Below are 19,924 nucleotides of genomic sequence, written 5' to 3'. Positions count from 1 at the left end.
ATGAAGTTATCTGAGGAGACAAAACTAACAGAGAATTAATTATATTTTAGATCTTCGGGCTGCAGTATTATCCTCACTAGCACTGTTGTTGTTGCGGTTACTATTATTAATTGAACTGGGAGGTTTCCATCATTTGCATCATTCCAGCGATACCTTAAGGAAAGTGGCCTATGAGACAGGGAAAAGTAATAGTAAACAGTGAATCATCAGACGCTGTCTTCCAGAACACTGTTGCGGATAAGACGAGGATGATGCTGAATTGCTCATTTGAACTCATTTTCTCAGAAATATGGCAGCTCCTTTCTCAGTAGGATAAATCCGAAGGAGTTTGAGTGGCCTGATTGGTAAACTTTATTAGGGATTTTGGATCGGATTATTTGGATTTGGTGCCGTGGGATCTTTGTGGAGTCTCTCTCTCTCTCAATAGGTGTTAGGCTGTAACTAGGAGGCGCTGAAAACCTGAGGCGGAAAATTTACAACTTGATCAGCTCCAAACCACACACACCAAAAAAATCTGCTACTGTTGCAAACATATGTTATGGATTAAGTTAAGCAAATGGCTCTAGTTTTGCAAGGTTGAAAGCTGATAATGAAAACTTGTATGCTAAAGACTTCGGCTTTTGTTCTAACTCAAGTTCCTTAAACGCTAACAAATCCCCTGTACCTTTCTGGCAAAAAATTGATCTAGCTGAGAAGGGAGCTCTGTCAATTACTCTTCTGCCGGAATTGTGGCTGCCCTTGGCTTTAAATTTCTCACCAGCCAAGATCGGTCAGGCATTCGTTTCAGCGAAAAACTCTTTGGGGGTAGATGCTATCAGGAGGGCTCAGCACTTTTCAGGTCTCAAAGCGCCCCAGCCATCCCTGCCTTGACTGAGAGCTGCTTCACAGTCAAATGAGCCTCTCTCATTTGGTAGTGGGTTTCACGCGAGACACTCAAGCGCTCTGAATGTTTCCTGAAGACTTGTCAACATCTTAGGAATTTAGATTTGTTTTCCCCCCTCCTCTTCTTTTCGCAGTGCAAAATACTCAGGGCAGTACTAGCTAGTTGGCAAAGGAAGGGTGCTTCACTTGAACTGAGGAAGAATATAGCTAGGAATGGGCTTTCAGGAGGAAGAGTAAGTCCGAAGGTCCCCTCTGGACTTTGTCGCCTACTCTCGCCGTCCCCTGCCTTTCCGAGGCGAGCTGCCGGCTGCGCTCCCCGCGGGAGGGCTGGCGGGCGCCCCGGGCGCCCCGCCGCTCCCCGGCTCCGGCAGCGCAGGGCGGGCAGCCTGCACCGCCCCCGGGTCACTGCCTGCAGCGAGCCAGGCACCGGCAAAACGCCGGCAGAAACCGCTGCCCGCCGAGGGGCTGCGCGCCGGGCTGCTCCCTGGGAGCTGCGCTGTCCCGGCTCCTGGGGAGTGGGTGGCTGGTTTCGCAGCAAACTAAACAAAAGTGTCTGGGAGTGTGTATAGAAATAGAAATGCGCACTCACTTTTCTTTCCCTAAGCAGGCAGTGTGGATATGACATTGACAAATGGCTGAAAGACGAGAAAAGTCATTTCAAATGGCTGAAAGACAAGAGAAGTCATTTCAAACGACTTTGAAGGGTTACAGGAATAGAGGGTGAAGAAAGCAGAGAGAGGGTCTCGGGACTCCTCCTCGGGCTGGGAAAGATTTGTTTATTTCCACTTAAAGAGAGAATAAACGTCTCCAAGAAGGAACATGAAATAAATTGGCTCTTTTTGTACGGAAACTTTCTGCACTCCCCACGCAGAGAACCTGAACACAGAAAAACGTGTTTAAATGACCCTTTCCTTCCCGCAAAGAATGCGGCCAAGTGCGCGGGGCACTGCGTGGGAGCAGCGCTCCCCGACAAGGCGGCGCAAGGCGGGCGAGCAGCGCAAAAGTCCGCGGGCACCAGCTTGCAGCGAGAGTGACCGGTTTCGCGATCTCCACGGGCTCAGGCTGAGAGACAGCGAGTGACCTGTTCCTGGGAAGGGACACAGAGTACTAAGTAGTTAAAAAAAAAAAAAAAGAAAGAAAAGAAAAAAAGAAAGAAAGAAAGAAAGAGACAGAAAATGCAACTAAATCTGGGCACTTTGGGGCGGAATACGAAAAGTTGGGGCAGATCCTAACGAAACTCCAGCGTTTACATTTGCTTTCAAAGTGCTCAGAGTCCCCGGGACTCGCTGGAGATCGAGGGGTGCCTTTTCCTGCCCAAAGTAAAGGCACAGAATGGACACCAGCTCTCTTTCCATCCCGCCTTAAAAAAAAAAAAAAAAAGAAAGAAAGAAAGAAAGAAAAAAGAAAAAGAAAGAAAGACAAAAGACAGAGAGAGAAAAGAAAAGAAAAAAACAGATGAAGAAAAGGAAAAGGAAAAGAACTCTGGTGGATGAATATTCAGCGCTCTAAAATATTCAAGCCTTCGGTTTCGTGTGCCTGTGTTGAAGCCTTTGATGCAAGCGACTCCCTCCGTGCCGAAGTCGTTGGGCGAAGCCCCCTGCGCTGGGGGAGCCAAGGGGGAGGCAGCGGGAGCGCCCCGGCGCCCCCGGCCGCTGCAGCGCGCCACAGGTGCCCGCTGCTGCCGGCCCCGCGCTGCCCGGGCGGCCCCGCGCTGCCCGCCCCGGCCCCGGAGGGCGGCCTCGGCGGTGGCTTGCAGGGAGGGTGGCTGGAGGGCGACACGCGCTATTTTGAGACTCCCCTCCCCACACACAAAAAAACCCCACAAACGACACGCGAACGCGTCCAGCAAGGCGAGGGGGCAGCGCGGCTCTCCTCGAGCCGGCGGGGCTCCCGGGCGGGGAGGATGGGGAGCAAACGGATTCCTGGCCGCCCTCCCGTCCGGCGGGCCCGGAGCCCGCAGGTGGCCCGGGAGCGGCACCCCGAAGCGCCAGGCGCTGCGGCCAAACACCGCCCCCGGGGGAAAGTGCCCGCAACCTGGCGGGAGCCTGCAGCGGCCGGGGGAGAGGGGCTCAGGTGTCTGCCGGGCAGGGAATGGCTTGTGCACAGTGGTTTGTTCCGAGCCCCCTCGGCAGAGCCGGATTGGGACGGAGCTGGGTCCCATTTGGACCCCGAGGTGTTCACACACAACCCCGGGCTCAGCCCTGAAGTCCCTCCTGCTCCTCCTCCTCTCGACGAGGGGGGCGAGGAACACCAAAGAGCAGCCAAGAGGAGTTTAATAAACAATGAACTTTTTTTTCCTTCTCCACTTTTTTTTTTTTTGTTCCCCTTCTCCTCCTCCTGCCTGGGAGCAGCAGACACGCCAAGAGCTTTGCCTTACAAGCTGCAGGGCTCTAGGTGTTTTGCTGAAGTGACAGCGAAGTGATCAAAAGGCGGCGTGCAGCGGCGCGGCCCCGGCCAGCTGCGCCGAGCCCGCCGGGCCGGGCCGGGCCGGGCCGGGCCGGGCCGGGCGGCGGGCGGGGGTCTCCGGCGGGGCAGGCAGCGGGAGGCTCCTGCCGCTTTTCCCTTCCCTCGGCTTGGCCGCGGAGGAAGGTGCTGGTCCGGTGCCGAGGCGCGCCGGCGGCGGGGGCGAGGCCGCGGGGGAAAGCGCTGGCCGGCGAGAAGCGTGGAGGTGCTGCGGGTGGGCGGCCGGCAGCCCGCCTCGGCGGAGCGGCCGGGGCCGGGGCCGGGGCCGGGGCCGGGGCCGGGGCCGGTACCGAGCGTGCCCGCGGTGCCGCCCCCGGCCCGGCGGCGCGGGGAGCCGGCGGCGGCGGCGGAGGCGGCGGCGCTGTCCATGGTGCTGGGAGGCGCCCGGCCCGGCGGGTCGCGCCCGGCGCGGAGCCCCGGTCCCCGCCTCGCCGCCGCCCTCGGCCCCGGTGGCCGCTGGCGCCCGGCTCGGCCGCCCCGGGAGGGGGGGGTCAGCCCGCCCGGCACCGCCCGCGGCGGCTGCGGGGAGGGGGGCGGCTGACGCCGGGTCGTTGGCGAGGTTGGAGCACGGCTCCAACTTCTGGCTGCGCCGAGTTGCTGACTACTGAGCCCCGAGCTGAAAGGGAGAGGACGGGAAAGGCGTCGGGCTTTATGCTCGCCGGACACCTGAAAAACACGATCAGTGTGCTGCGGAGAAGGACGGGGCTCCTGTTCGAAGGCTCCTTTCCTCATTCGTGCTCCCCCTTTTCAGGAGCAGTTGTCACTCGGACCCACATAACCAACTGGCGGAGCGGTCGAGTGGGGAGCCCACCGAAAATACTGAAATACAAACACCACCCTACAGTCTCGGTCGCTCATACTTCTTCCACTCTCCCCACGCCCCAAAGAGTAGATGTACACACAATTGGCAGAAAGTACAAAGGAAACCACTTAAAATCCCCAGACCCCCAATTTTGTGTGTCCTTAAAGGGGTGGTGGAAGGGGAATCTCCCAAACAATCCAGCCAGCCCCGAACCTGCGAACGAATCAAAGACTCGCTCGTAATTGAATTAGAGAAGAAACTCAGTGGGAGCGAAGGTAGATGTTACATGTATAAGAAAGGGACCAAGGATCAGAAAGAGCTGGCAGCAGCGATCAGCAACTGGCAGCATCTCACTTGCTATTTGCTATGAACCACTATATAAATATTTGCAAGTTACATGTAATGGTAATGACTTGCTCTGCACAATGTAGACAAGCAGGACCGGGCACAACATTGAGGAAGAAGTTATTTTTATACCTGGATGTTGCGAGGGGTGGGGGTGGGGGTGGAAGACTGCTCATACCGAGTAGTTTACTATACAACACAAAACAGTATTTCATCATTTGGCAAGTCAAGCTTTGAAAGAGAAGGCGTAAAACTGTCCCGGGAGTGGGGGGAGATGCGAGGGAAGGTTATTTATCTAGCTGTGTCAAGGATAGCAGCTTTAAAGAAGGAATCTGAAGGCAGAAGACTGGAGACAGTCCTTTGCCAGGCATTAGAGGATTAGGTAAGGTCTGAGTAAAGAAAAATGGGAACGACAAAAGAAGACAACCCGGGCCTTTCCACAGAAGGGTCAGCTCTCTCCTGTGTCGCATTTAGTGAGAAAAAAGCGACGCTATTGTCTCGATCGGGATAAAACAACCTACGGAACTGTCCCCTGGAAATATTCATATTTATTTGACCTGGGGAGTGGGGGGGGGGGGGGGGGGGGCAGTTAAGTGGTTCGTTTTAATCGTGAGCATCCGCCGCCAGATCGGTGCTTCCCTGGCCGGTGCCTCCCTGGCAGGTTGCGCGGGGTCAGTGGGTGCCCGCGGAGGGCCGAGCCGCAGCGCGGCGGCCCCTCGTCCTGGCCGCCCGGGGCCCCGCGCCCGCGCTGCCTCCAGCCGGCTTGCGCGGGGTCCCTTCCCCTGCGCTCCTCACCGCTCTCCGCAGAGAGAGGTATCTTACCGCAGCGCCCTGCAAGACTTTTCGTTAAGGCAAATCTCGGCTCTTCCCTCTCTCTGACAGTGAGACAGTTCCTGCCCATGGGACAGGGGGGCGGAGGAACACTCTTTTTCTTTACTATTTTTATAGTTTTCAGTCATGTTTCACCTTGTTTCTGCAAGGTGAGAAGGCGGTGCGAGCCTGGTGCGTCTGTCTGGAGCAGGCGTTTGGAAACCACCGAGGAGTAAAAACTTTTCTCGCAGAGGCATGGAGCTAACGCAAACTTTCTGGGTGCCGATCTGTGCTAGAAACCCACTTCCTCCAGAAAAAAAAAAAGTATTTTCGAGCTGATTTTAATGAAATACCATGAGATTCTTCAGCAGAAGCTCTTCTCCTCTCCAGACTCCCCACCCGCGCAACTTCTCAGCGCCATGCAGCTGTGTGGTCCTGCAATGGCGCTGCCTCTCTCTGCTATATGGTTAGAAAACCATTACGATATATGATACTTAAAATAAGCCCTTTAAAAAAGTTAGTTACTTTAAAAAAAGTTTCTGCTATCGAAGAGCTCAGAGAGACCTAAGTGCAAGGTTGCAAGCCATAGATACATTCCCCAGAAAGGTCACAACTTGGAGACCATAAAAATTTCAGTTTATCGACAAAGTTAACCACGGGCGGCATATCTCCTCGAGCTCAGAGATTTGCCGTTCACCTACACGTCTGAGAGGTCCTTCAGAAGTGTGACTGAACACGGTTTTGTTAATGAACTCCAAACAGCAGCTAAAAATGTCTCCTAAACGAGCTTCGGAGGTGGTGGCTGGGGGGGGGGGTCACCCGCTTTGCTGCTGGTCAATTAGTATCACTAAATTCCTTCCTCCTCATGATAATGTGTTTTGATCGAGTTCAAAACTTGCGTGTATCATAACTGGGGCATGCGGTTATTGTGCAACTGATGGGCCAGAACAAATTCTGCAGCACGGGAGATTATTTTGTCCATATTTATATCGAATACTTAGAGCTTCATACGGGGGCAGGATGGAAAGGCGGGGGGGCAAGAAGGGAGACCCCCCCCCACTCAAGAAGAATAAAACTGCTCTGAACGGACGAAATTAAGTGAACTGGTCACTACTGGTTTGGTGAGAGGGGGTGATTGTCTACCTTTACACATTTGGCCACTTTCTATTGTTGCCTCCATTCAAATTACAGTACTTAGAACGGTGAAATTTAGAGATGCAATAAAGCTGCTTGTCTGAATCTACTTTGAAGTAATGCTAGTGCATTTGAAATCCAGATCTACGTGCTAATCTCTAGTTCTGCCTTCAAACGGAATTCAGTTACAAAGAGCTTGGAAAGATTTTGCATCTATTCAAGAGGCACAAAATCTTTAATTTTCTGAGGAGTAAAAACTCCCCAAGAAACTTCATATAGCTCCTTAGGTTTTGCTTAGCATACGTGATAAAACATTGATTGTCGCAGTTTGGTGACCCATGAAATTTGGGGGTTAGTTTTCTCTTCAGACCAGAGCATATAATTATGCAAATAAAGAGCTGTCACTGATCTAGTGAAATACTCACAAACACATGCAATCCAAAATGGAATAGAAAAGTGAAAATTTGTGGTATTAGGATGGTACAATGATAAATGACATCTCCCTCCAAGTTTCCCGAGAAGTACATTTTTCACACTTTGTCGAATACGTCAACATAATATGCGCGTACAAGTGCATGCACGCGCGCGCGCGCGCACACACACACACACACACACACACACACACACACACACACACACACCACACCCCCCCCCCCACACACACACACCACACACACACCCCCCCCCCACACACACACACCCCATAACATCCAGATATCTACAAATGTGTGCATAGACATACACACATCTCACAACTCTGTAAGTCTTAGTCCTACCAAAGTATGCGCTGGCTGTACACATTGCATGGCAGGTTATTTTTAGCTGGCTGACTCGAGAACCGTGCAATATGTGGCTCCACACTGTTTTAGATGTGACACTTCTCATTTGTACTTTTGAATGAAATTCCTGGAGGGAAAAACAATTAGTGATGTTTCTCGGGGACAGAGAAAATGCACATTCCCATGAAAAGCAGCATCCTTTGACTGAGTCGCAGAGAATCACACAGTGATGACTGTGATCAGTGCATTGCAGTGTATGCACAACGCAGATGAGGGACATAATAATAATAATAATAATAATAATAATAATAATAATAATAATTATTATTATTATTATTTTCGCAGCCCTGCTGTGTTTGAGGATCCTCACGAGGAGGTTGGCTGGCTGTTTTCCTCGCAGGACTTTTTCTCCTGATCCCTCTCTTTGGCGAGGACAAATTACTCTCGTTGACCCATTGCTCCAGACATGGCATTTCAGCTTCATCTCAGGCTTTCGGCCACGATAAGCTCGTGATTCTCTTGCAGCTCCAGTCCCATCTTTTGGCCAGTTTTGGACTCCCAGCCCCAAAGTTAACCCACGGCACAGGCTGTTGCACAGTGTCAGATGACGCCGAGCTTCCTAGCGATGAAATCTGAGAAGGCTCATGTCAGACCTCTGGCTGCTAAAGACATCACTACATGAAAGATCAGTGGTGTGAAACTTTGAAAACATCGATCCAAATGAATCAATTAAATCAACATTCATCCATCCTGAGTGTGCTTTAAGACTATCATTGTTGCCTTTTACACTACACAGATGTGGAGATAAACGCCCCTCTCCTCTAGCTTCTTTGGGAATCGCCTCTGTGCAGTTTTCCCCGTCAGCAACTAACGCTCCCAGCGCGCACGCTGCGTGTGGGACCAGCTCTGCCCGCTTCTCCCAGTCCGCCCCCACAGCAAAGGCCCTTCCCTCCCGAGCAAGGGGCTGAAGTTTCGGGAAGCATCGATAAACCCCTTTCCCCGACTCCAGGCGACTTACTTGGTTTACACTAATGGAGGATCAGCAAAAAGGGACAGCGCTAAAATTCGACCTGCCCCCTCCACTCCAGCCTGCGGAGGGAAGGGACGGGACGGGAAAGGAAGGAAAGGGAAGGGAAGATTCCCATGGGGGCAGAGCAGCCCGGGGCTGGGGGCCGCCCCCTCCGCTCCCCCGGCCCCGCTCTCGGAGCCGCGGCCCAGGCGAGCCCGGGCAGAGCCCGCGGGAGCAGCGGGGGTCGCTCCCTCCCTCCCCACCAGGGAAGCGCAGATAGCGCCCAGCCGCCTCGGCCGCTTGCTTGGAAAAGTGGGGGAAAAAAAAAAAAACCTAACGGGACCCTAAACGGATCCTTTGCCCCTAATTCCCAAGTAGCCTTTACCGGCCTGAGGCAGGAGCCCGAGCGAGAGCTCCCCAGCATCCTTCCCTCCCCGGCTGGGTCCCCTCTCCTCCTTGCAGGCCGCTCCGCTTGTTTAAACCCAGCCGTGGGAGGCAGCGGGGTGGGGGGGGGCGCTGCCGCACGGACACCGCCCGAAACGCCGGCAGCGCCGCGCAGCGCTGCGCGGAGCCGCGCGGAGCCGCCGCTCCCGGCTGCTGGTACCGGGGCAAGACCGCGGCTCCCACGGAGGCTAGTGCTAGGAAAGGGGCGCGCAGCAGAAGAGAAAAGATCATCTTTATTTTTTTTTTTTGTTCAGTGTAAACAGAAATGTACAAGTCGTAAGAACTCCCTGTGCTTTACAGTTCTTTAGAGAAGCAGTAATAACACAAGCCAGGCGACGGCACGACAAAGAAATGTTAAAAAGGGCAATTGTTGCAGTAGAAATTTTTTTGTACACTTCATTTTGCATTGACACTTAAAAAAATAGAACCATTTCCGCGATATTTGGCACCTTGGAGATCTCTTCACGCATGCCTGGCTCTGGACAGTGTATTTTTTGGGGAGCAAACCTCCCCCAGGCTCCCCTTTCCCCGATCCGGGAAGAAGCACAGAAATCCAAAATATGAAATGTAAATCCACAAATCTACGCACAACGACCCCCCCCCCCGCCCCTTTCCGCACACACAAGGAACAGGGCTGGGGTGGAAACAGGTCAGGGGCGACTGCAAGCACCCGAGGCGGGGGTCAGGCCAGCCGCCGCCTCCAACGCACTGAAAGTGCCTGGGGAGAGGGAGAGGCGGTGACCGAGGTGGCCCCAGCGCCGCAGCAACCCTCTCCCCCCCCCCCACCCCCCCCCCAATCCTCCCGGGCAACAGGTTCCCCTAGGAAACCTGGCGGCGCCGGGCACGGATTTTGCGCTGCCCCCGCCTAGGCAAGGCGTGACCCTCCTCCCGTGTCCGGGACCCGGGGCGCACGGCGACCTCCCCGGGGAGGCAACACTTCCAAAAGGGAAAGGTTAAGTACAATAAGGTGTCTGCAGGGGGAGGGAAGAGAGGGAAATGCTGGTGGTGGTGGTGCGTGGCAGTGATGCAGGGGCGCCGGCCGTGCCCGCCCCGGCGCCCTCCGGCGCTGCGCCGCTCCGGGAGACAAAGGAAGAGCTTCGCAGATCCCGTGGATTTTGTCTCAAACCCGGGCAGAGCCTCCCCCTGCACTCCCGTCTGGTACCGTTCCCTTACGGCTACGCTCACTCCAGACAAAATACATCAGACCCACAGCAGACACTTGCTCCCTCCCCAAGCCCCTCACATCGTATTAACACCCCCCCGCCCCCGGCTGGGAAATAGGGGATATTACACTAAAGGGGGAGGGGGCTCCGTGTCCCGAACCCGTGTGGTGGATGCAGACGACTGACCCGGTGTGAGGAAGCACAGCGGTCGGCTGAAACACCGCTCTGAGTTTTTGCCTTCTCCGCCTCGGCTCTCACAACATCAGAGGCGATACAAACACGGCCACTGAAGAAAAGATCACTTTAATTTCGCATCGTCAAAACTCTCGGAGCTAATTGGCGTACTTGCTTGCCAGGCACGGCACCGGGCACGTCCTGTCGCTGATCAGGGAGCAGCAGTGCGAGGGGCCGAGGTGAGCGGGCTGGCTCAGGCCGCCGCCGCCGGGGCTGCGCGGGCGCGCAGGGCGACCCGGCCCGCCGCGAGCGCGCCTCTCCCGCGGGCGCCGGAGAAGGGGGCGGAACAGGCAGCCCCGGCCCCCGCGGCCCTGCCACCGCGGCAGTCACAGGCTCACAAGTCACTACACGTTTCGCATATGAAAATGTAAGCAGTTTCGCGTTAAAAAATAATCAGGAAAAACGTGCCCCCCCCCCTTCTTCTTCTTCTTTTTTTTTTTTTTTGCGGTCATATTTCACAGTGTGGTCCAGGCGTTAATGAATAGGCATTTTTAAGTAGGACTTTGAAAAGGAAGAGGAGATCTACAAATAATGCCATTGATCCAGCAGGAGAAAATCTCTACAACAAAGGGACTTTCCCATAAATCTGGACCAAAGTTCTTGGACCCTCCTATCAGCAGAAAATGAAAGAGTGAAGAGCTGATCTCACTTGGTCCCAGAGAAAGAGAAGGCTATTGAGTGTAAAATCATTTGCTTGTTAGCACTCCGAGTTAGAACTGTCTTTAAAAAGAGTAGTATTTTGTTCTGTCTCAAAATAGACTTTCTATCAGAATAAAAAATAAAGGTATCAACCAAGTTCTAAAAGTAAATTTTAAATACAGACATTTAACCTATGTTACACTTTTCACTAATATGTGCACTAGAATAGTTTGCAGTTTTAAAATCAGAGTTGCAAACTCTCTGTGAAAATGGCAGTTCTAGGATCACAAAGCAGTGAGATTTTAGCATCAGTAGGCTTTGTTTTAAAAATAGCTATTTCTTTTTGTAATGTACAGATTTACTGGAAACCTTATTTTAAATTCCGAGATACTTCTCCACAGAAATATCTAGTCTTAATTTATTATTTCATAGGTGTTACTTTATGCACAGTTTGTCCCCTGGTCTCATAAGAAAATAAAGCCAAACCAAAAAGATTTTGTTAGAATTACAGAGAATAACTAGTATTTTTTGGGACTAGTAAGTCCAAATACTATTTAATCGGGTTTGTGCTGTTTATGGGCTTATTCTTTAAATTTTACTTTCGTCATTATGGCTTGAAAATGAAAACCCTACAAAAACACAAATACACTGTATTATTAAAAAAATGCATGTAAGCAGTTTAAAAGCAGATGCAGATAGGGGGAAGCACAGGAACTGGGGAGACAAATCTATCTGTATCAATTATTTTAAAAGCAATTCTTAAAAAATGCATAAATCCCAAACTTCGTTCCTGCAAAAGAAGGAAAAAAAGTGAACCCTGGAAGGAAGCAACAAAATCCTGCAGGCAATAGGACCACGAAGAAGCTGTTAAATTCTGGCATCAGCTTGGTGCAGGGCTATGTCAGGGCAATTAGAGCTGCACCATGCTGCACTGTGCAGTACCACTGTCAGCCTTAATCTGCGCGCTGATGGGCAGCACAAAATCCAAGTTACAGCCCACAGGAAGCACAACCAGTGAACCCATATTGCTTTGACAGTTGCACTCATCTAGAAATAATGCAAAACGCTATTTAGATGTATACATCACGACCCTGTGCTCTAGGAAGAAAACAATCTAATGAGGGGCGGGGAGACCGCTTGTGGAAAACAAGCAGCAAAGAGATTTGTTTTCCTGCTCTTAAAATTCTTCGTATTTTATCCTGTTGGAGCGCCGCGTCGGGGCTGGTTTCACCGAACTGTTCTTTGCCTCTATTGCTTCGCTGAAGAATTTGAAAATAGATGGAAAACTCTTCCAGGAAGTTAATTCATGACGCTCCGTACCTGCAAAACACAAAGGGCACAGTTTGACTGCGAGTTGCCGTGTGCTGCCAGGTGCGCTCTGCGCAGCGCCCTGCACCGCCCAGCAGGGCCCAGGACCCAGCCGCCCCCGCTGCTGTCTCCGTCCCGGCTGTGGGGACTGGGACGGGACTGGGGCTGCACCGCTGCAGGGCTCCACTGGCACAGCCGTCCACGCGGTACACGCGCACGTGCGTGCGTGTACACACACACCCCCACACCCCCACACCCCCATGGCCCTGGCTGTGCTAGGCGCCTCTCCTTTCCTTGCTGCTTGCTCGAGAACCATGGACCCTGAAAGCATCTCGACCCTGGGAAAGTCAAACCCCACAGCACCCTGCTAAGAACAGCTTCATTAAGGCATTTCACCTGTCTGGCCTAACTCACAAAAAGATATATACTTTTCAGAGCGTGAGTACTCCATACACATATGTATATGTAAATGTATATTTAACATTGATTTCAGTCCAGTATAGGCATTTTAACTAAAACAGAACACCTAACTTTAAAAACAACTAATACATCACTTAGGTGTTTCTTTTCCCAATAAACCTGTGCACAATCCTGAGGCAGAAAAGTGAACCTCTTCTGTCATCTTTTCCCTCTGCATACAGAGTCACCTGTTTCTGATTTCTGTGGTCAACGTTCATCTATTGCTTTACAAGTGTCTCCTTAAATGCACAGTACATCTGCTTTATTGGAAAAAACAAAAACAAAAAACAATATTAATGTCCGCCCTCCCATAGAGACAACCGGCCAAGTGCTTTGAAAGAGGTGGGATCTCTTCCTAGATAACCCAATTATGCAGAGATGCTGCCTGGAAGTCTCTGGATCCTGGGCCTCTGTTTGATACTTTAACATTGTTAATGATAATTCTTTAGTCTGTAATAGTAGGTCATTGCTATGGTTACTCTACAATGGTGCAACACTTCGCTTTCCCCTTCAGCTATTCGCTGAGACCTGGTAACCACATTTGTTGCCTAGCAACAGTTTTGTGACAGTATCACAATCGGGGAGTTACAACAATGAAGGACAGGGCGCGCGGAGCGGAGGGCTGTAGCGCGGCCGGGCGCTGACCCGGGCCGGGAGCCGGGCCAGGTGGGACAGCCGCGCGGGCGAGCCCCACGGCAGCACACCCACGGACAGGGGGTGGCATCCCTGACAAGGGCACGCCGCACGGCCGGCCCTCTGGAGACACCCGCTGAACAAAGGCAGGCCACCACCACCAGCGCACAGATATTCGCACCCCCTTCAGAAACCCTCGCTGCATATTCCCTAGCTCAGAATATGTGTACTTTTCGGAAACAGTTGCTACACATATGCTTTTCCCTCCAGAAACTCTTTCATAAAGACACTCTCAGTCACGTTTCCCTCCCCCAACTCACTAAAAGGCAGCCATCACACAAGCTCCTCCAAAAAAACCAGCTACATAAAGACACCACTTCCCACACAAAGAGACTTTTTTATACAAAGACAATCCACGTCACACACATACACAGATTTTTCCCCCCCACGTTCGTTGTACGAAGACAATTCATGACATCTTACACAAATTTCCCGCAGGCATCTTTTATACAAATACTTTCCACCTCCAAACTCATCCATCCTTTTGCAAATCCTCTTCACTGGAAGGCAATCTATCGTATCTTACAGACGGCTTTCAACGCAGACAATCTACCACTTTCCCTCCAGAGATCCACCCTGTAGCCATACTTAACAAGGCTTTTTCCCCACTTCAGGGTCATCCCGTACACACAGGTGTCCAACCAGCGCATAAGGAAAAACTTCCTCTTTTGGCATCTTCCACAGACCCCTCCTGCACAAAATAGCTTTGGTTATGGTGGGATCTGGTATAGTGTGATATGGTTGTCCACTGCCATCATACATTGACACAGGCAAAGACATCATCTACACAGGCGCGATTTTACAGAGAAATAAGCTGTCATAACATACACCCAGAGAACACTCTTGCACAGCTAGATCGCCTCACACATCCATGGCACAGCACACATTAATGTCATGTTGAGCCCCAAGAGGCAAAATATCTTCACATATGGCTTTCTGGGCCTTACACGGGCACTTCCCGTACGAACCCACCTCTGTCACTCCCACCTGCCTTTATCTATCTCCTTCTGTCTCTGTCGTTTTCATGCTCATTAGTATTGGCTGGCTTAAACTAGTTGAAAATATAGGCAGTGAACATTATGCTGCCTTTTTTTTTTTTTTTTTTTTAAGTCTGCAATGTTTCTCCTTTGTGAAAGGGCCATCCAGAAACAAAAAGTGACAAAACAATAAGTTTAAGAAGCCTCCCCTTTCCTTTCTCTATCTTGCCTTCTCCCATGCACTCTTCCCATTCCCCCAGGAGAGATCAAACTCACATTCACTGGTGTTACTGAAACTGATTAACCTAAAGCTTTCCTGTAGCAACCCCTCTCAACCCACCCCTCTCAAAAAACAATTCAAGCTTTGAATCTAGAGGGACTCGCTGATTCAGCGGTCTAAAGCAATTTTAACACTCTCTATTTTCCCTTTCCTAGTAACAATCTTACTGACAGATGAACAATTTCCCTGGTGATAAAATCACTACAATGGCTATTTAGTTTCTAGGATTATGATGATTCTTTGCTTGATTAATATTGCAATACGAAAAGCCTGCCAAGTATCTACCTTGGCCCTTTATAGTCATTTAAAGGTCAAATTTTGTCCTTACGTATTCATACCCAACTATTACTGAAGGGAGAGCCCTAAAAATTTAACACTGCACAGGCCGTGCATTTGTGATTTGTATATCAAAGGTCTGGAAGACTGGACAGAAGCAAGAGGAGTTATGTCCTAAGGGTGATGACAGATTTGGCCATAAGGTTTTCACAAGAGGAAAAATATTTTTGAAGACAGTAAGCTCAGTTGTGTTTAGTAGTAGACAAAGCTAAATTAAATGCATGAGAAGCCATCTATGTTTTGAGAGAAAGAACTATTTGCGAGAATCAGATTATAAGAAACATTTGTGCTACAGCCAGGATATTCTAAAGTATTTATACCCTTTGTGCTCACTAGTTTCAATAGCAATGATTATAAGCGACACGATTCAACGTATTGTATTAAGCAGTGGGTTGCAGCACAAAGTATAACAGCTTAAGACATTAATTCTTTGGGTGTCTGAGAAATCTTAGGAGCATGGTGTAATAAAAAGACATGAAAACAGCATGTTAAGTGTGGGAGACAGCTAGAACATCCTAAAATATGCTAAGATTACAGTTGCAGAAGAAAAAAAAATCAAAAAAATCCCCCAAACCTCACAAAGAAACAGCCAGGCAGCCAATACGGCTACTCAAGGATCTGTAGAGAGAAAAGACTCTCTGCTGGAGGAGTATCTATGCTGGAGGAGTGTCAGCAAGGTATAGACAAAAAATGGAGAGTTAATTATGGATTCCGGTGAGAAATGAGATTAAAAAAAAAAGCAGAATGACTTCCCAGTTGCTAGCGAAGAAAGAGCTGGGGAGAACTGGATTTATATTTTAACAAGTACAGAACACCACAGGAAGAGAACTCTGAGGAGAAGATGGATCCATTAATAAATGAAGTAAAATGAGCAATGATTGCAAAATGGGGAACGAGTTTTATAATCAATTTATCTACCACAACAAAGAGATATTGACAATTAGAAATAATGAAGACTTGCCAATACAGTTGTTGATACCAAAAAAAAAAAAAAAACAGGTAAGGGAATACTTGCAAAAATTTAATATACAAATCTTCAGGTCTGGATGACATGCATCTGAGGGTCTTAAGGGACTCAGTTAATGAACTTGCTGAACTACTGGCAATTATTTCTGAAAATTCATGCACAATCAGGTAGGCATCAGAGGACTGGGGCAGGAGGAAGGACAAATAATGCTAATTTGAGAAAAGAAGAACTACACAAAACTGCCACATGCAAAATTTACCTTCGAATATTATTAAAATAAGAGATCAGCATTAAAAAATTGCAAGTGCCCTTAGGGTAAGAGGAACCATAAGGCACACTGGATGTAGATTTAACAAGAAAAGATAAAATCAAACGTGACTACTTCATCAACTCACAAAAATTAGCAGGTGAAAGATTTATCCACTAGGGTGTCTTTCTGCATAGGTCAATTTGACAACTCTAGTGCACCAGGAAGCTGGCAAAACCACTTGCAGTGGACCACGACTCTCCTCTCTGTAGCAGGCTGCAAGTCACCCTTACCTCTAGTTTACAAATGATTTGCTTTCTGTCAGCCAAGGAGCTCTTACAATACTCTAGATTTACGTAGCTGTAATTCCAGTGTAATACAGCTCCCAACCAGTGAGGTGGGCTCCCTGGGGAGGGGAACACCTCTGCAGACGAGGTGTGGCGTGGTGCCTGGGCAAATAAGCTGTGCCAGGCCCATGCTGGCTCCAGCCATGAGCAGCGCCGCTACTTGTGCCCCTCTGTCTCAGCACCAGAAGCAACAGCGAACGCAATGTCTGTGTGCATTCAGACATTGCGCATCAGGTCCAGTTTCAGCATCTCATCTCAGTACCGTTCCTTGCCTCACAGCAGGCTGGGACTCTCTTCTCAGCAATTACTCTGCAGTTGCACAACCATAAGTCTGGAATAACACAGTGGTTCATCAGACTCACTACATTTTGACTGAAGAAAAGCGTAACTTTGCAACGCTGAGATAATGTATGATATCTCAAAACGTCTTGGAAATGAGCACCGTTGCACTTCTTGGAAAGTAGCTAGAGCGCTTGAGAAGATAAACAGTAAGTAACGGTATGGAGTTGAAAAGACACCTATGACGTGCCAGAGGGATTGGTACTAGGGGTCCAAGTCTTTTAAACACAGTTATTAGGGAACTGAAAGAATAATGAGAGTGCTTATTAAATAAATTAATTAGCAGGTGATGTATTCAATAGGAGATGAAGTAAGCATAGGAAGGGACAGAGAAATAATAAAAAGCAGTCTAAATTTGGCTGCCTGTTTACAGAGGTGGCTATATAGTGTGATTGAGTGAATGGCCCAAGGGATCATTTGTGCACACATTTACGCGTGTATTTTAGCTGCCTCACCTTTTTATTTGCTCTCCAGAAAAAACAGCTCTTTGGCTAAAGAAGCTTACAGACTCCTTCAGCTGAAATTACTGAGCCCATGGACCATACGAGCTGTGTCAGCTCGCCTCGCGGAGTTAGGAATCCCCATAATTCACTCTCGCAGCGATTACCAGCTGTGCGGCACAAAGGTGCCCTCCTACCGAGTTTACCAGCTGTGCAGGACAAAAGCCTCCCTCTGCGGTGTTTAGAAGCTGTGCAGAACAATGGTGGCCCCCCGTGGCGTTTACAAGATGTGTGGGACAAAGGTTTCCCATGCTGCACAGGAGCAGAGAGAGATTTCGATACAAGTCTCTGCACTGAAATATTTCTGCAGAGAAAAAGTTTCCAGGTTGAAAAGTTTCTTCCACAGATATTAGCCACAATGGTGACCTCGGGTCTGATTCCTTAAGCAACAGCTCATCTTTAAATACCACGGACTTCAAAATGAATTAAGGGTGCACCACGCCTCAGGATTTAGTCCTTATTGGAAGAGATAGTATTGCCATTCCTCATGAAGTGATCTCACTCAGCAGAAAGTTTACCACTGATTTCAGTGGAAGCCAACTCTATTCCGGTTGTCACATGCTGCACTGAAATCCTACTGTGCTGAAAAATGTTAACGCCAGTATTAGGTAGGATGTTAACTTTGGAACGGCAGTGAATGTCTCGGCTCTAAACATTTGCAGAAGTTACTTCCACATTTATGACTCAAGACTTCAAATTACACTAACATAAAAGTCTGTAAGCCTTATCAAAACTTGACTATTAGAAGGTTTCAAAGGGTGAAACACAGTCTTTTGGGGGCATTTGCATGAACAAAAGCATTTTAAAATTCACTAAACAAGCTTTATTCCTATTTCCATAACTCAGAGAAGTAATATGATTCTATTCTTCCTTTACAAATAAACGAGCAAACAAACCAGTCCCTTCTGACCTGGGAATGTGAATGCGACATGCCTTTCAGAAAGGATTTTTTTTCCCCCAAAAGTTATGAATCAATAGAAATCTCTTTTTTTCCCTCTCACGCTCTCTCTTTCTCTCTAAATACACCCACCCCCCCACCCACAGAAATGAAAGTCTTCATACGATGCAATTCTACTGTTCAAATCTGCATGCAAAGACATTCCCTGCCTCTGCTGCACCTATCTTTGCGGATGCTATTAAACGACTCCTGTAGCACAGAGTTATTTCTCACCAGGAATTTAACAATTTTATCCTTGACTATGTCAGATATTATTGAAGAATGATAGGTTTAGCTATTTTTAATTCATAAGGTTTCTCCATTTATGATTCTTCAGCAGGGATCCTTTGGATCTGCACACAAAAATAAGAACGTGCTTTATAGACATTACTGAATCTGTTGTGACTATTTATTGATGTAGACCTCCAGATCTCAAACACAAAACCAGCAGAAGCTCTCAGAGCATCACCAGCAAAAATGAGGAAAAAGGAGGACCTTGTTTAAAATATGAGAGGGAATATGAGAGCTTTGGGAAAAATGGAAGGAGTCCATTAGCCCAAGAGTTTGAGAACCGGTGACCTTAGGAGCTTCTGCGTATGCAGTTCTACACCTCTCAATGCTAAAAATAATGGTTAAAAGCTTAGGCAAAATTAAGAGAGAAGCCATAAAGCAATTAATGAAATGGAAGCAGTGATTTCTGAGGGAACATTAAAAAAAAAAAAAGAAAGGAAAAAACCTTGTGTGTTTAGTTTGGCTTAGAAGCACTAGTTTATGGAGTCAGGGACCTGATAATAATCTAAAAGCATCTGCGTAGGGAAATGTCTTGTTTAGAGGAACCAAGAGGGAAAAATCAGATAAATCTGAAGAAATGACAATATAGCTTTTATACAGAGGGCTGAAACTCACAGTAAGCTGTTTTAGATGGAACATTCATCCAAAGAAAATTGTGGGATTCTGTACGGCCAAGGCAGAGAACGGCCTGCAAAGACTAAGATATTTTATACTTTGTTATTATCTCCGATGACGCAGATATAACACTTAACTTTCGTAGGACATTCGTTACCTGTAATATCTGTAGCGGGAGGATGGAAAGAGAGCTACAAGAATGCCCTCCCATCTGGAACACGGATTACCTCTGAATTCCCGTTTTCACAACCAGCCTCCCCTCCGCCTCAATTACAGCACGTAAACTACTCACAGGAAGTAACTGTAAAAAGTTGATTTGAAAAGGTAACAGAATATTTAATTCCTCTTGCCAGGCGAGCAACAGATACAAAGATTCATACAAAAGCTCCCTGCAAATATGGCTTGTAAAGCACGAGAGATGGGAGGCTAATACACTACTGCAGTTGCCATTTTTCACTACTCTTCACTAAATATTAAGGGCAGTCCCATGAGCGCGGGTCATTTGTTTGCTCCTCTGAGCACTAACTGGCCAAATAAGTGAAAGCTGTAAGGTCATTCACTTCTGAGCGCAGGTTACTGGGTCACCAAAAGACAACTCCTTTTCTTTTGAGCATATGGTTTAAAAAATAACTCTTTCAAACAGCTATAGGTCCTTCCCAGGAAGAACCATGTAGTGCCCTAAATCCAAGACAGACCTGTTATTAATATCAATATACAACAGTCAGAGTCTCTAGATGGTCACAGCAATACAAGTTCCACACAGTTGCATTAAAAAAAAAAAAGAAGGAATCAAACAGGGCAACAGTTAAAAATGCAGGCTGAAAAAACAGCATTTCAGGAGATAGAAGAATTATAGCATCTCAATGGTTTTAAAGAAATATTGGACTGAGGGCTGGCCTGCATTGTTGCTCTAGGATGACAGAG

General features: G+C 48.7%; 1 protein-coding gene across 5 annotated transcripts in view; it reads right to left on the bottom strand.

The window, feature by feature from the left end:
• Positions 1-8,910: 8,910 nt before the first annotated feature.
• Positions 8,911-19,924, bottom strand: part of LOC104150250 (ARB2 cotranscriptional regulator A) — a 276,204-nt gene continuing 265,190 nt past the window's right edge. For 4 of the 5 annotated variants that reach the window (XM_068925110.1, XM_068925114.1, XM_068925115.1 and 1 more), the window contains one exon: positions 8,911-12,024. In XM_068925110.1, coding sequence (XP_068781211.1) covers positions 11,882-12,024 — 143 coding nt within the window. In that variant the 3' untranslated portion in view covers positions 8,911-11,881. Of the gene's footprint in view, positions 12,025-13,587; positions 13,856-19,924 lie in introns of those variants that run through there. The other variant, XM_068925108.1, reaches the window with a different exon arrangement.

Source organism: Struthio camelus, chromosome W (genome assembly GCF_040807025.1).
Source record: "Struthio camelus isolate bStrCam1 chromosome W, bStrCam1.hap1, whole genome shotgun sequence".
In the NCBI taxonomy this organism is placed as follows: Eukaryota; Metazoa; Chordata; class Aves; order Struthioniformes; family Struthionidae; genus Struthio; species Struthio camelus.
The sequence above is the reverse complement of the archived record's forward strand: the minus strand, read 5'-3'. Positions and strand labels throughout refer to the sequence as shown.